The sequence below is a fragment of the Lycorma delicatula genome, chromosome 10 (genome assembly GCF_047948215.1).
Source record: "Lycorma delicatula isolate Av1 chromosome 10, ASM4794821v1, whole genome shotgun sequence".
NCBI lineage: Eukaryota > Metazoa > Arthropoda > Insecta > Hemiptera > Fulgoridae > Lycorma > Lycorma delicatula.
Window position 1 is genome coordinate 109,540,212 of NC_134464.1, and position 16,572 is coordinate 109,556,783.

Sequence of the window (16,572 nt, forward strand, 5' to 3'; positions counted from 1 at the left end):
TATTAAAAATATACTGTCAAAGTAACATAATAAATTTACCATAAGATTTTTATCATTTTATTAGTCAATTATATTTCAAGTTATGTCATTAACATATTTTAATAATGATCTCTGTTAAGTTGGGTTTCAATCAATGTAATATCATAATTGTTTGCCTGATAATCATATGGCATGTTTTCCAAGTAGATTATATAAACATTAGTAAATGTTTATGCACGCGCACACACACACATTAATATATATATAATATATATATATATATATACTATATATATGTATACTATATATATATATATATATATATATAGTGTGGCTTTCAATATAAATATTGAGTTGGCTTAATTAAACACGTGCAAATGAAGTAAAAATGACTCACAAATATGGTACACTATTAATTTGTGATGAGGGATTGATAAAATTATCTGGTTTTCACCATAAATTCCAGATTCCTTTATCTGCTAAATTAGTCTCTTAATAATTAGTATTATGTGTATTTTATAAATAATATAATTAAAACCCACCTGGTTGTCAAAAAATACAATATTAAATGTAAAGTGTAAATAGTCAAAGCAAATTTATATATATATATATATATAAATTTGCTTAATGCTAATCTATATATATACACACACAATAAAAAAATTATGTGAGTTGGTTATTTTTAATTGTCAACCCCTAAGCATCATTATACTAGCATGGGACTGATTCTTGGATCAAATGCAGTTTTTTTCATCCAAGAACGACTCTTCTCAAATTTTTATATCAATCTTAATTTAACTTTTCTTTAACTGGCCTAATGCTATAAAAATATAAAACTTATTTTTTATCAGTATCATATGATTGATATCTATTGTAGATTTCTTATAACATTAACTTTCTAATACTTAACTTAATTCATCTGTCAGTAGTTTTCTAACAATTATCTAATGATTTAATTTCTATTTTATAAAGTTTATATTTTTTAGACACAATGATTCAAATATTCAGACTCAAAGATTCAAACCAGGCTATATAAAAAATAATGTAAAGTATGACAAGTCAACAATTAAATTAATTTAATTTGATTACAGTACTGCTCTTATCATTAATACAAAACACTTACCTTACAGCAACAATGTACTGCAGGATAGACCCAATGACTAAAATAAAAATTATGATCCCAAGAGAATGTCCTTGCAGCAAAACAAATACTAAGTATGTTATACTAGTCTTTTATACATAATTACTTCTTCCCTACAAACACTAATACTTTCATGTTTCTTTATTGGCAGCTATAATGAAAAACTTTTAAAGTGTGATAAGTACAGAATATTATTATAAGTTTGTAATACTTCCACCCAGTACACTACCACTGAATTTCTGTATAAATCATGTTATTTTTACATTAAAAAAAAAATATATGTATATATAATTTTTACAATAATTTATTCTGTAAAAAAAAATTAACATAATTATAATTTATAAGTTGGCCATAATCTTACAGTAAGCAATCCTTAAGAGACTGAATACTAAAAATACTTTTGAATCAAAATATTCAAAAGTATAGTTTAAAAAATTATGATTCTTAAGACATGCCACTAGACAGACTTTAATGAACGTGTGTAGATAGAAATATTTTCATAAATATTTGAATGAGATTTCTAAGTACTGTTTTTACAAGGGACTCTATAATTAACAAGACAAGTTGATGAGAAAAACCTGTTCACTCAGTGACAATGAGAGTCAAGTTGGCAACCTTGGAATACATTTAATCAGCTGTTCGATCATAATTAATCTAACATAACCTCTTTTGTTGATTTCAGAATAACAGCTCCAATTGAAACTTGTTTTATCATTCAGTGATAAAACTTTTGCTATCAGCAGGTATGAAACAGGCAGAAATTTACTCAAGAATGTTGGAAAAAGTGTTTAAACTGCTGTAACGTGTACAAGTGAGTGGAACAGTTTAATTCAGGCAGAACAAGTGTGACAGATCATCGCCCAAGACAACCAGTTGAAGTTTTCGACTGCTGCGTTGCAAAATTGCATAAATGATCTTATTTGCCAAGTCAAGCGAGTCAAAATTTCCCAAATTGCTAGTTTGTGTAAAATTATTGTTGGAACAACGCATTCAATCATTCATCACATGTTGAATTATTATATGATGAGTTTCAAGACAGTTGACTAACACTCATAAAAGACACCTGGATTTGCATTTGTTCTTAGCTCAAAGAATGGTTTGAAGTGGAAGGTATGACTTTCCATGTAAGAAGAAATGTGGATACATCGTTTTGAGCCTGAATCCAAATGGCAAAGTCTTAAGTGGAAACATCCGGATTTGACCACAAAAAAAATTCAAAACTCATGCGTCAGCCAGTAAAGTGAGTCTTCTGGGGCTCGCAAGACCTATGACTATTTAGAAGAACAACATAACATGAGACCCGCAATAGGGTGAAAACATCAGGGTACTCTCTCAAAAGGTGCTGTCTTGCATGACAACACGCACCTTCACATCGCTCATAGAAAGGGAGAAAAATCTGAGAAGTTGGGTTGGGAGGTGTTGTCACATCCTCTTACAGCCCAGACCTCGCCCCATCTGATTTTCATTTGTTCAGCCTGCTCAAAATGTTTTACAGGACAAGATGTTTGATGACAATGAAGCAGTCAAAAAAATGGAACACGAATGGTTCACACAACTTAGTAAAGACTTCTACGCTGTGAGAATCAGAAAGCTCACAGAATGGTGGATAAGTATCTAAATGTTTCTGGAGACTATGCTGAAAAGTAATGTAAGTTTCATTGTCATTGAATAATCGTTTTTTCTCTACATCAATTTATCTCTTTAATTATCGAATGTCCCTCATACATTCACTTTTAATTTTTTTTTGTAAAACAAAGAAACAAATCAATAAACAAATAAACTGTTAGAATATTAAGGCATTTTTACTTTAAGTACAGTATTATAAACTGAACAACCATTAAGAGAAATATTATATATTAAACTCACATTTCAACTGAGAATCTTTTTTTGCAATGTTAAATATTCTTTTTCTTTAAAAAATCACAGTTTACAATATTTTTAATAATGTCAATACTAATCACAATATAGACAGTATAGTTATATTTCTTAAAAAAAGGGAAAAAAAGAATTGTGCGTAAAAATTATTTAACAAATCTTGATCATATTTTATTTATTATTTTTTTTGTAATAATTAAAACAAGTTATATACATTTGTAAACAAATAAAAACTTTTACTGAGAAAAATGTACTATAAAAAAAATCAATTAAAAATATAAATAAAACATATTTTTCATTCAAATAAAAACTTATTCATGCTTTTTGCAGTATATATATCCTTTAAAGAAAATATATACGTATTTAAATATTTTGATAAGTTAAATACTATTTTTTTTTCTACAAAATAAAATTGATAACAGTTAATTTGTTACAAACTAATGCGATTAAACTTAATCATTTTACATGTGTATGTATATTTTAATATAAATATATAAAAAACTGTTCCAAAAAAAGTTCACTTAAAACCTGAAAGTATCACACAATCTTTCTTCTTCTGCAGCTCTTCAATGTAATAAAGATATATTATAAAGTACTTGATGTTTTTAACACTTACAACATGTGAAACAGAACAACTTAAATAAATATTAAGTATAAATAGAATTAACAGTCAGTTCCTTTTAAATATAAATAATTTTTCTTTTTCCCCTCTTCTAAATTCTTTCTGATCTGATACACACAAATAATAAATTCTACCTACCATTTCTTCTTATGTTCATCCATTGAAACACCACCAGGACCAAGTAAAACGATCATAAGAAGTCCACCCACTACGGATAATGTCTAAAAATATATAAAACAAGGATTACGAAAAAAATAATTATGAAGATATTTTATAGTAGGATTTTAAACATATCACAACATAAACATAAGAAAAATATATACAAGATTAATATTTCCATAAATTTATCAGGACAACATAAAAAACCAGATGGAATATAGCTGGGTAACAGGATATAACAAAGTTACATGCTTATTTATTGCAAACTGATATCTCAAATGCACAAAAGTCTAAATGTCGTACTAATTCTTTTAATTGCAGTCTAGACAGTTCCTACACAAACGGGTATCAGTACAAAAATACTAATCATAATAATATTGATATTTTAGGCAAGTTAAAAAAATTAATGAACGGTATGGATATTATACTAACAGTGGCAGTGGGTGTATGTAAGTTAATCTGAATGTAAAAAAAAAAAAAAATACCGTAATGAAACAGGAAGGAAACCAATGAGAGATTAAATACTATATATAGAGGAAACTTTTATACCAGATGTCGAAGAATTTGTTACTCAGGTAATAAAACACAAAGAATGTACTAAAAAAAAAATATCAAAAAAGCAACCTATACAAGGCCTGAAATATTTTAAACAGAAAAGAGATCTGGTGCTATCAAATACAGATTGTGGAATTAAAACCAGAATGCTGAAAAAATATTTATATGGAGTATAGCACACTTTATGGCACTAATCATTCACAACAGGAAAACCAGAAAACAAACAGAAGCTTTGTAGTTTAGAGGTTTAGACAAATATTGAGTAAGTTTATAAAACAATGGACAAGCCTGATAGGAAGGTAAAGAAAATGTAAGATATAAGGTGAGACTGAGCAACAAGAGATTGACACTAAAATAAAAGAATGGGGAAATCCAGCAAACCAGTTAAAAAAAGAGATTAATGTTATAATTTATGTTGATTGTAATTCAGATTTCAACATTATAATACTTTATATAGATTTATTTGTAAAATAAACCTACTAATCTTGAAGAAAGATTTTTTTTATAAAACAGGCTTGGGTATATTCCAGAAATGGAGAAAGAACTGAAAAAGAAAATTTTTGGATTTTGAAAAAATTCATGTGATTAATTTTATAGAATATGGAATTTAAAAAAAATGAAATTTCTTTTTTGGCAGTCTTTTATTATGCAGAATTTCTGCAGTGTATTTCCTACTAATTACAAATAGCAAGAGTAGTAGAGAAAACTGTGTGCCACCTTACTCAGTATTGATGGATTCTTGATACAATATACTGAAATTATGTTGAACTGAACTAGGTAAAACGATACAATACAATATAGTGGAATCAAATAATCAATAAACATATAGATTCATTTGTATATGAATGTGAAGAAAATAACCTAAATGTAACTAGTAAACAATAGGCTTCGTTCATTTTACGTAAATAAATTTTGTTCTAAAACAAAACAGTAAAGTATTTTATTTAATAAATAAAATTGATTCTGGAATGTCAAGCCAAAAAAATGTTAATATACTACTACCACTGTATGCATAGTTCTCTCTGGAAAAACTATGACTAGGAGGAACTCCCACTTAACATTTTTTCTTCTTCAAAACACTTTTAACTATATCTTATCATTATTTAATAAAATACATAATGAAATTAATAAATAAAAACATATAATATACACAAAAACACCAACCAGATGATTGCAACAAATGATAAATAGTTGTAGTTCTCCCTACAGTTATATTGACCCACTTTTTTAAAACTTACAATTTTATGAATAATTGTTACATAAACATAGTTCCACCTAAAAGTAACTTTACTTTCATAAAATTGTAAAACACGCTTGACTGTAACTGTTTCAGAACAAACTAATGCCAAAAGGTTGAGTTAAAATGGGTGTTGTTTTGAACTTGCTCGGTCAATAATACATCTCTACAAAACTTGTTTATCAAAAAATTTTTAAAAACATTTATATGTTTTATAAAAGAAATGGTACAAAGGTAATTTGTGCTTTTAATCATAATCACAGCACTTACTAAATATATTTGTAAAATATAAACACTACCTTGGAGTCTTCTCCAAGGTATACAAGTAGATAACCTGAGCTTTTGGTTTTTTTTTTTTTACTAAGAAAATAAATAAATTATCGTTTAGAAAATAATATAACAGAAAGGTAGATCAAATTGCTCTTAGTCTATTCATAGACAAAATGTAAGAATTTAACAATTTGAAAATTAAAAATTTTCAAGCAATTACATATCAGTAAATTATACTAATCACGATGTAAATTCCTGGTTTTTAATACAACTGAATCAATATACAGCTTATTTTTTGCCAGTACATGTGTGCATGTGCGACATATTTGAACATATTAAGTAACCAGATACACACATATACACTAATAAGAAAAATAAAAGTGTCTAAATCTGTAAACAATGACAAGTGATATTGAATGTATTATATTCAGAACTAGCATTACTATAAATGATCAGACACCTGTTAACACAGACGCAAATCAACTATAAAAATTTATTCAAGTGTGATTAATGATTGTTTTGTTTCGTAATAATATTCGATTTTTATTTTTAAATGTACAACTAAGCAAGTATTGACTAAGTAACCCATGGTTATTAGCATTTCACTTTCTTTTCCCCTTCCACAACAACTTATTTTTCCACAAGTCATTTTTCTCTACTCAAAGCCACAGAGAAGTACCCTAAAAAAGCCACAAAAAAAGATCCTCAATCTTGTGGAACTTAAAACTTCACAGCAATCCCAAAAATCTACAGGGCTCATTGCACACTCCCACTTCCATAGAGGGATTATACTGAACATTTTAAAGAGTTTTATGTGATTCACTTCCACATGTCACTAATTCCAGAAATAGTGAGGCTGTCTTTTAAAGAATGAACTCTGTATCTCTTCTGAAATTGCTCTTAAATTTCTGCACGAAAAGCAATTGGCATTTGAAGCTTTGTAAACAAAAGTTTCAGTAATGCACTACTTACTGTAAAATATATTGCAACGGTATATTTACCACAGATGAATAATGTTAAAATATACCATAAATAATGTTGAGATGGATGGGCATATGTAATTAGAGGAGCCTTGAAGGACTGCTATGGAGTCTTGTTGCTATGGAGTCTTGGACTGCTATTTTTTTTGTCTTGTTGACCCATCTGCGAGCAGATGGTTCATCATTAGCCACTCTTTCAGTTTTTCTTTTAACTCTTCGTTCCAAGTTTCTGATAGCCAATCATTGATTCATTTTCAAAATTATGCTCAATTCATAATCCATGTGGTTTTAATTTTTAAGGCTTTAGTGTCTCAGGAAGAGACAACTGAGCTAATATTCCGAGACAAAATAATGTTAAGAAAAAATAAACATAAATTAGAAAATACTACCTTTACAACTGAGTTGGTAGCTCAATTTGCTTCATAAAAAGTAATCTTTAGTTACCCTCACCACATTTACCTTTACAAATAGATTTCAGAATGTATTTTAAGTTCCTATAATTACATGAAGAATATGAAATGCATGGATTCTGCTGATTTATATTTTTCACGCTTAATGATGTCTGCTGAGTTCTCAGTCTGCTTCTCAGAGCACGGACTTATGTTTACACCATAATTCGCCCCATGTCATTTTTCTAACTACTCACTTTCAACAGGGTTTGACAAGTTGTAAGATTCGTCTGTCATTGTTCTCAGATTCGTGTGTATAGCAGTCTGTTTAGAGTAATGTAGCTCTACAGTCTAGATGTGCAGTGAACTAATATTATTTAAATAAGACAAGTGTTTCAAAGCGAGGTAAGGTAATCCTTTTGGGACTTTGTTTAGGTGCACTTATTTGTTTAGTGATATATTATTAATTAGTTCATTTATTTTTTAGCTGTGAAGCATGAATTCAAAGAAAAGAAAACTAGATGAAAAAAAATTAGGTGATTGTTGGAAAGATGATTATTTCTTCATAAAGCATAATTCCACATTATCATGTTTAATTTGTAAAGAATAGTAGCTGCTTTTAAAGAATCCAACGTTAAATGACATCATGAAAGTAAACATAGCAGCTATTTGAAATTTGATGTGGAAGTGAGAAAATAAAGCTTCCCAGTCTTAAATCTAAATTAAAAGCCTAACAAAGTACATTAATTTCATTGTTACAACTTTCATTTTTAAATATTGTTAAAGCAGGTTATTCTGTTAGATTACCAATTGAAAAAAAAAAATGAAGCCATTTTTGGAAGGGGAATTAGTAAACAAGCAAGCCATTGTAAAGGATATTCAAATATAAGTCTGTCATGTAAAACAAGAACTTTCTGCATTAATGATATTTCATAAGAAATAGTTTTAAATTTGCCTTACAATATTAAACGATTTTATAGCATATTCTTTAGCTTTAGATTAAAGCACAAATATTTCAGACATTTTACAGCTCGCAGTATTTATTTGTGGTGTTACAGGTTACACAAAGATTGTTAAATCCTGCAAGCTTGAATGATACTAAAAAAGTTGAAGATGCAATCCTAACCATAAAAAATGTTGTCTGGTAATGGCTTACATTTTACATTTTACAGCTGTAAGTTGATTGTCAGTGAATTTGAAGGAGAAATTAAGTTATGCCTTAAATTGGCAATGTAGAATTTATTTTACCAGTTTTAGATAGTTGAGTCGCTGTTAGATGAGAATGTTTAAGATGATTTTTTGAGTTATGGAAAGAAATTTAATTTTTTAAGACTAAGGAGAATGTGCCTGTTGCCAAATTAAGAAATGAAGAGTGGTTGCAAGATGTATGTTTCTTGGTAGAGATTACAGAAATCGAATCAGTTAAATATGGAGAGTTTCAGGGTCAGAATAATGTAATTACTGATGCTTGTAATTTCATTAAAGCATTCCAAATTAAATTATTATTGTTGGAGAACCAATTAAAAAATCATAATGCACAACATTTCCATTGCTAAAGAACGGCAACGTAATCATTCAAAATTTGCTTACAAAATGAGAAAATTTATAACAGCCTTTAATTGTTGCTTTCCAGAGCTGGAAAATTATGTGAAAACATCCACGATGTTCAGCTCTCCATTTGGTGTTCATGTTTTTACAGTTTCAGAAACCCTACACATGGAATTAATCAACCTACAATGTGGTAGTGAACTAACCAATATATATCCTACAATTCCAAAAATAGAATTTTATGGCAAGTACATAATAGCAAAAAACCTTTTTTAATCAGTTGTTTTACCAAAAATAATAGTTAGTGCCTTTCAATCTACATACGTATGTGAAGCTTTTTTTCTGAAATAAAATGTAACAAAAACAAAAATAAAGCGTCAATAACAAACATAATTCAGGAAAACCAGTTAAAGTATGCAACTTTAAATTTAGAAAGATTAAGTAAGCGAAAAGAAACTCAAGTATCATACTGAAAGAAATAGCCCCCCCGCATTGATATTTGTTTCTTATTTAAAATAAAATTCAAAATATTGTTTGATTTTTGTGACTATTTTTATTTTATGTTTATTATCATACAAATACATATTTTGTTGTTGGTTCAGTGGGTATTTTCTTTCCATAACTGACAGAACACTTTCAGTTTATCTCTTGCATTCAAATTATTCACTTACAAAACAAAAAAATTCTCAATAAGCACTAAATTTGTGTTATAAAGCCAGATTTTGAAAAAAATTGCAATTATTCTTATTTATGTGGTCCTTGGAAAATTTTAGGTCATCAATGCAGCTCATGGTGCAATTTGGGTTGGCCAGGATTGACTAACACAATTACTTCACTTCATTTTCAAATTTTCTCTTGATAAACTGGGGCAAAGATAAGTGCAGAATAACTCACTCTTGTATTCCAAATTACAAAGTAATGACAAATGTGAAGGAAATTACATCTGATAATGCTCATAATAAAGTTTACAGATTCAATTCATAAATGTTCAATGTGGTTTCCTATGGCTGCACAGCACACATCTAAGCGGAGTCTGAACTTGTCCCACACGTTACGAAGAATCTCTTGTGTTACTGAGTTACTAAAGTTAAATCTGAGATGAGATGTATGCTGCACTGCAGTTGCTGACAGATTTACCATACTCAAGAACACAGAAAACCTTACAACTGACATGTAATGGTGGTACAAGTATGCTAGTGGTTGTTTACAAAAATACATGCAGTCTAGCAATGTTATTTTAAACTTTCAGACCTACTCTCTCAACTACTACATAGATCAGTCAGATATAATTTATAATTCAGGAAATATAGAATTACTAAATTGAGTCCATCATTTAGAATTGCCCTGTATATTTTTTATCTCAACTTTATGCCAGTGTGAAATACACAAAAGAAAAATCTAAACATTTTTTTCATTATTGATTGAAATGGACATTAATGATTTTTCATTATTGCAAACACTTTATCAAGTTTTTTCAAAACATACAAGTTTTTTTATTATCAGACAAACCATTCCTAATTAACTGCCATTAATTGAATAATGATAAAATTAAGATATACCCTAAATTAGACAAGGGTAATTAGGAGTGATAGTTATATATTATAAAAAATGTCAAAAATGGTACTGCTCTTTTATTTACTTGGCACAATTTCAGAAACTGAATTTGAATGTGTAGGTTAAGAGAACAGTGAATAGAAAATAAAATCCGTATTATTTTCCATTTATTACCAAATGAGTCATTAAGTTTTAAGCTCGACAGTGATAGGAAGTAACTAGTTAGTGGTAAACAAGAAATACCATCAATTATGTTAAACGAGAGGTACTAAGAGAGAACATAGTTTCTAATTATAACAAAATTAAAACTTACCTGGAAGAAATCAATAGATAATTATTTCGGATAACCTTAGCCAGTCTTTTATCTTTTTATATATATTTTTTTTGAAGTTTTAGGGCCATCAAGTGCTATGGTCATTAGCCCCTTCCACCTCAAAAAGAAAAAAACATACTTTAAATGTGTTTTGTAACGCTTTTTTTATCAAAGTTTTATCCGTCCAAGCAATAGACAATTTATTTTCATCTGTGGAGAAGCAAACCTATCCATTTTCTGACGTGATCTATTTAAGAATTGTTATGTAATGGTCAGAATAAAATATTTAATATATTTTAAATTACGCTATAAAAGCTTATTTACATTAAAAGCGTAAAAAATAAAAAATAGTTTATTTTCTCGATTTCCAAATCACATCATGAGATAAATATTAAGATAATAATAGTAAGTGAAGTTATTTAAGTATGAAGTTATATAATGAAGTTTTTTCAGTATTGAAGTTATTTTTATACAACTATCAAAAGTTATCCTCTTAAAAATTAAGGAAGAATATTGCAATGTACATTATATTAAGAAAATAATATTAAAATGTTTTAAAAATTAAATATTGACCCAATACCAAGGATACGAAAGACAAGGATAAGATAATGGACTGGGTTCCTTACTGTGCAGGAAGCAATACACCCACAGCAAGAGATCTGTTATAAATGGGATAATGTGGTTGGAAACGTCCATTAATGGATAAGTAGAGAAAGAAAAACCTCTCCTTGACACCCATTTATTAAAAGGAATAAGGTATTTATACTTATTTCTTATTCTTAAACAATAAAAACAAATAAAGAAAAATAAAATTTAGACACAACAGTTTACATATATGTATAAAAAAATTGCAAATTCTTGATAATTGTTAATAACGAGGCTCTGCATTATCCGATATCTTAATAAAAAGCTGGAAAAGGTATTATATGAAATTTCCGTTTCTAAATAATTAAAATTAAAAGAATTAGAGAAAAAAATAGAAATACATTTTTTAGAGATGGGGAAAACTTTAAGAAACATTTTTCTAAAAGATATTCATATATATATATATATATATATATATATATATATCGGTTAAATTTAACAAATTCGCTTTAGTAAAGAATTTTTTCCTAAATCTAAACATCCTCTTCAATAAAAACTAAACTAAGAAAAATAAATAAATAAAAAAACATTTGTGCAATTTAGATCCGGGGTCGATAATTTAAAAAAAAATTTTAGATATTTTTTGATAAGTCTATATATATGAAGTATAAGCTATAAAAAAATTTTTGAAGAATATTTAAGTTCTAGGGAGATAGAACAAAAGAACAAAAAACTAATATTTCTTCCTTTTAAGAGGTGGCAGTTGATTTTCTGAAGAAAAAAAATTTGGATTATTTATTTATACATTGTAGGTATGTATATTTTGCTACATTTAAAAAACTTTTGTATTTTTTTCTATATGTTATCAACGGTTTCTGCAATAAGCCATTGAACTCAGCTGCAACTTTTTAATAAAATTCATTTTTCTGCTATAAATTTCCAAACCAAGAGGCATCTCTTTTGCATTGTAACTTATTGTGTTGGACATTGTCAATTAACATAGTACAGGAAAATAAATGATGTTGATATATAATATATATGGTTTTAAATATAATATACAAGGCTCAGCTGATAAATTTTGCACACTAGTATGCTACACGGAGACTAAAGGTACTATCGAGTTGGGTGTAGCAGCACATGATAACTAAAATTCCCCTCTACAAACCTGTGATAATCTCTTGAAATCCATTCACCAGTTGTTTTCAGTAGCAATTAAAATGGAGTCAAGCACAGCCAATATGTCAACACGGTTAAAACAGCGTGCAGTGATCAAATTTTTAAAGGCAGAAAATGTGAATCGAATATTTTTCATCATTTAAAAGCAGTTTACAGTAGTGAAACTGTTGATAGGAGTACTACTGTGAATAGGTGGGCGTTGAAATTTAGCAAAAGTGAAGCTGGTAAAGTGACAATTGAGGATGCACCTTGCAGCAGACAACCAGTCTATGACTGACGAGAAACATCGAAAGAAGGTGGGCAATTTAAAGTGTGGCGACGCACTTCAAATGCTTCAAAGTGACTGGCGAGTTACCCAGCAATGCATCGCTATTCAGTTAGGCATATCTAAAGAACGAGTAGGCCATATTATCGAGCAATTGGGTTACCGTATAATCTATGCACAATGAGTAATGCACGAACTCTCTGATGACTCTCCGCAAGCTGAAATTTGAGCCTATTCCCATCCACCATACTCGCCGGATTTGACTCAGTGCTACTTCTACTTCTTCCCTCATCTCAAGAGGGATCTCAAAAGTAATCATTACACCACCGACGATGAGGTGAAGGAAGCTGTGGTCACTTGGATCTGAGAAAGACCACCAGAATTTTTCTGTGAAAGAATGCAAAAACTTGTCACACGCTGGGAAAAGTTTAGCAGTGTAAATGGGGATTATATTGAAAAATAAATACTGCATTTTGTAGCTACGGTATTGTACTTTTACTTATTTTTTATTTTATTTCAATACCTCTTTTCATGTCCATGCTATGTATGTGCAAAATTTATTAGCCGAGCCTCATATAAAAATGAAGCTTATTTAAATTTAAGTAAAATAAATTTATAAAATATAATAAATAATAGAGCAAAGTTGAAAATAACTTTTATAAAATATGTATACCATTGCTGTTATTGCATAATAAATATCCCAGCATTTTACTCATATCAAGAAAACAACGTTGGTTTTGAAAGCTGGTTAATCACCCAGGTTCTTGGTTCATGTAAAGTAGAGGAGTGTATAAGATAATAAGTTATAAGATATAAGATAATGATAAGATATAAGTTATATATGAAACAACACTTTTCAATTAAATTAATTTTATAAGCAAAATGATGTGACAAAAGTAGATAATTCCCTGTCTGGATTCTTAGTTATAATATCTTTATCGGTTTATTTAGAAATGAAAGTTAAAATAATAATTTGTCCACTGACCTGATCCACTAGTAAACTTATTGTCACAAATCAATTGTTTAACAGTTGATTTTCAAAGTTGAAGGTTTTGAAGTTCAAATTCTAGTTTACATTTGGTCACTTTTATACGGATTTGAATATTAGACAGTGGATACCAGTGTACTTTGGTGGATGGGGTTCAATTAACCACATGTCTCAAGAGTGATTGCCTTGAGTCTATACAAAACTACCCTTCATTTACATGCCATACATATCATCCTCATCTCATTGGCCTGGTGGGGGGTTACTCATTGTTCAGTTGTTTAAGAACTTGATTGAGTTCCATAAATGATATTTTTGTTATTTATATGTTTTATCACACTAAACATTTTATTAAAAAATTAAACCAAATTGCTAAATCATGTCTTTTGAAAGCTATGAGCCATTACAATGAAAATTTATTAACTTGCAGCTATCACAGAGATATGAATTTTAATTTCTTTTAGTTTCATAATTAACATTAGTAATCAAATTACAATGATTACATTAGTAATCATAATGTAATAAAAAATTTAAAACAAATTTAGTTTTGTTCAATATTCTAGCCATTCTACTACAATGTGTGTATTTTTACTTTGAAAAATTTATTTGAATGTTTATGAATGTAGTATTCTTTATATAAATATCATGCAAGGAACATCAAATTAAAATGGAAGAAAACTAACTGCAAGAAACATGTTGAAAATTTAAATGCATGGTTTATATGGTCAGATCATCAGAGGTGACTAAATGAGACTATGAATTTGAAATTAAGATTGGTAGATGAAATAGAATAAGAAGTTTTATGTGTGTGTGTGTGTGTGTGTGTGTGTGTGTGTGTGTGTGTGTGTGTGTGTGTGTGTGTGTGTGTGTGTGTGCGTGTGCGTGCGCGTACACGCGCTTTTATATTTATGTGTAAATCAGTGTACATTCCTTTTCTGTAAATATCAAAAGTGTTTTTATAATCTTTAGAAATTAATTTTAAATTAGAAAATGGTAACATCTGTTTATTTTCAGTTTCTTAAGTGCTTGTGCAAAATTAGAATCATGTGCAATGTCTGTTTAGACTCGCTGGACCCATTTTCAAAGTCTTTTCAAGACATCTTTGTTAAAGACACTACAAACTGTCTGTCCTAAAGTTGCAAATTCTTTGTGTATAATGCACAGCTCACATCACTTCCATATTTTCATTGTTTGTTGGCAAGGTTGATCTTCCAGAGTGAGGGTTGTTTTCAATATTTTCTCCGCCCTCTTTGAAAGCTATGTACCACTTAAAAACCATAGTTTTCGATAGAGTGGCGTCTCTATAAGTTTTGGTTAAAGAATCAAATATTTCTGTAGCAGACTTGTTGAGTTTCACTTAAAAATTGATAGTATAGTGTTGTTCAATGTTTCCTCCATCGCAACCACGATGAGGTTATAAAACATGACTACACACGAACAGCAGTAATACGCGACTGACTGAACCAATCCAGTTAAAACAAGTATACATGTAGAGCCAAGCTACATGAAGGACGTTTTACATTACCTGTTTGTAGGAAAATCAGTACACTTACTTTTGAGACAAACCTCATAAATCATTATTAATAAATAAATAAATAAATATATATATATATTTTTTTTTTTTTTTGTCTTCAGTCATTTGACTGGTTTGATGCAGCTCTCCAAGATTCCCTATTTAGTGCTAGTCGTTTCATTTCAGTATACCCTCTACATCCTACACAATTTTTCCCTTCTACCTTTCCTTCCAAAATTAAAGCGACTATTCCAGGATGCCTTAGTATGTGGCCTATAAGTCTGTCTCTTCTTTTAACTATATTTTTCCAAATGCTTCTTTCTTCATCTATTTGCCGCAATACCTCCTCATTTGTCACTTTATCCACCCATCTGATTTTTAACATTCTCCTATAGCACCACATTTCAAAAGCTTCTAACCTTTTCTTCTCAGATACTCCGATTGTCCAAGTTTCACTTCCATATAAAGCGACACTCCAAACATACACTTTCAAAAATCTTTTCCTGACATTTAAATTAATTTTTGATGTAAACAACTTATATTTCTTACTGAAGGCTCGTTTAGTTTGTGCTATTCGGCATTTTATATCGCTCGTGCTTCGTCCATCTTTAGTAATTCTACTTCCCAAATAACAAAATTCTTCTACCTCCATAATCTTTTCTCCTCCTATTTTCACATTCAGCGGTCCATCTTTGTTATTTCTACTACATTTCATTACTTTTGTTTTGTTCTTGTTTATTTTCATGCGATAGTTCTTGCGTAGGACTTCATCTATGCCGTTCATTGTTTCTTCTAAATCCTTTTTATTCTCGGCTAGAATTACTATATCATCAGCAAATCGTAGCATCTTTATCTTTTCACCTTGTACTGTTACTCCGAATCTAAATTGTTCTTTAACATCATTAACTGCTAGTTCCATGTAAAAATTAAAAAGTAACGGAGATAGGGAACATCCTTGTCGGACTCCCTTTCTTATTACGGCTTCTTTCTTATGTTCTTCAATTATTACTGTTGCTGTTTGGTTCCTGTAAATGTTAGCAATTGTTCTTCTATCTCTGTATTTGAACCCTAATTTTTTAAAAATACTGATCCTTTTATTCCAGTCTACGTTATCGAAAGCCTTTTCTAGGTCTATAAATGTCAAGTATGTTGGTTTGTTTTTCTTTAAACAAACCGTTTTTGCTTCAATCATATATTTTGAATATGAATCGTACAATATTATTTCGCACTACGTAGTGCTTACAGAAATCTAATTCTGCCTTTCTATATAACAAATTACCCTTCAAATTACAACGTGAAAACCTTGAAAATATTTAAAAACGTACCCAAAAACCAATTTTGGTTCCTCTAACTCCGGTTTATGATAACCGATTCGCCTGAAAATCATTAGGGATCTATTTCAACAGGTTTACATCACCCCCATCAA

The 16,572-nt window shown here is 29.2% G+C and overlaps 1 protein-coding gene across 7 annotated transcripts in view; it reads right to left on the reverse strand.

Annotated features, from left to right (window-relative positions):
- Window positions 1-3,713: 3,713 nt before the first annotated feature.
- LOC142331012 (putative prefoldin subunit 5) overlaps window positions 3,714-16,572 on the reverse strand; it is a 122,359-nt gene continuing 109,500 nt past the window's right edge. For 5 of the 7 annotated variants that reach the window (XM_075376576.1, XM_075376575.1, XM_075376573.1 and 2 more), the window contains 2 exons: window positions 10,623-10,740; window positions 3,714-3,838 (listed from right to left, as the gene is read on the reverse strand). In XM_075376576.1, the coding sequence (XP_075232691.1) occupies window positions 10,727-10,740 (14 nt within the window). In that variant the 3' untranslated portion in view covers window positions 3,714-3,838; window positions 10,623-10,726. The remainder of the gene's footprint in view (window positions 3,839-10,622; window positions 10,741-16,572) is intronic. The other 2 variants (XM_075376570.1, XM_075376578.1) reach the window with 1 other exon arrangement.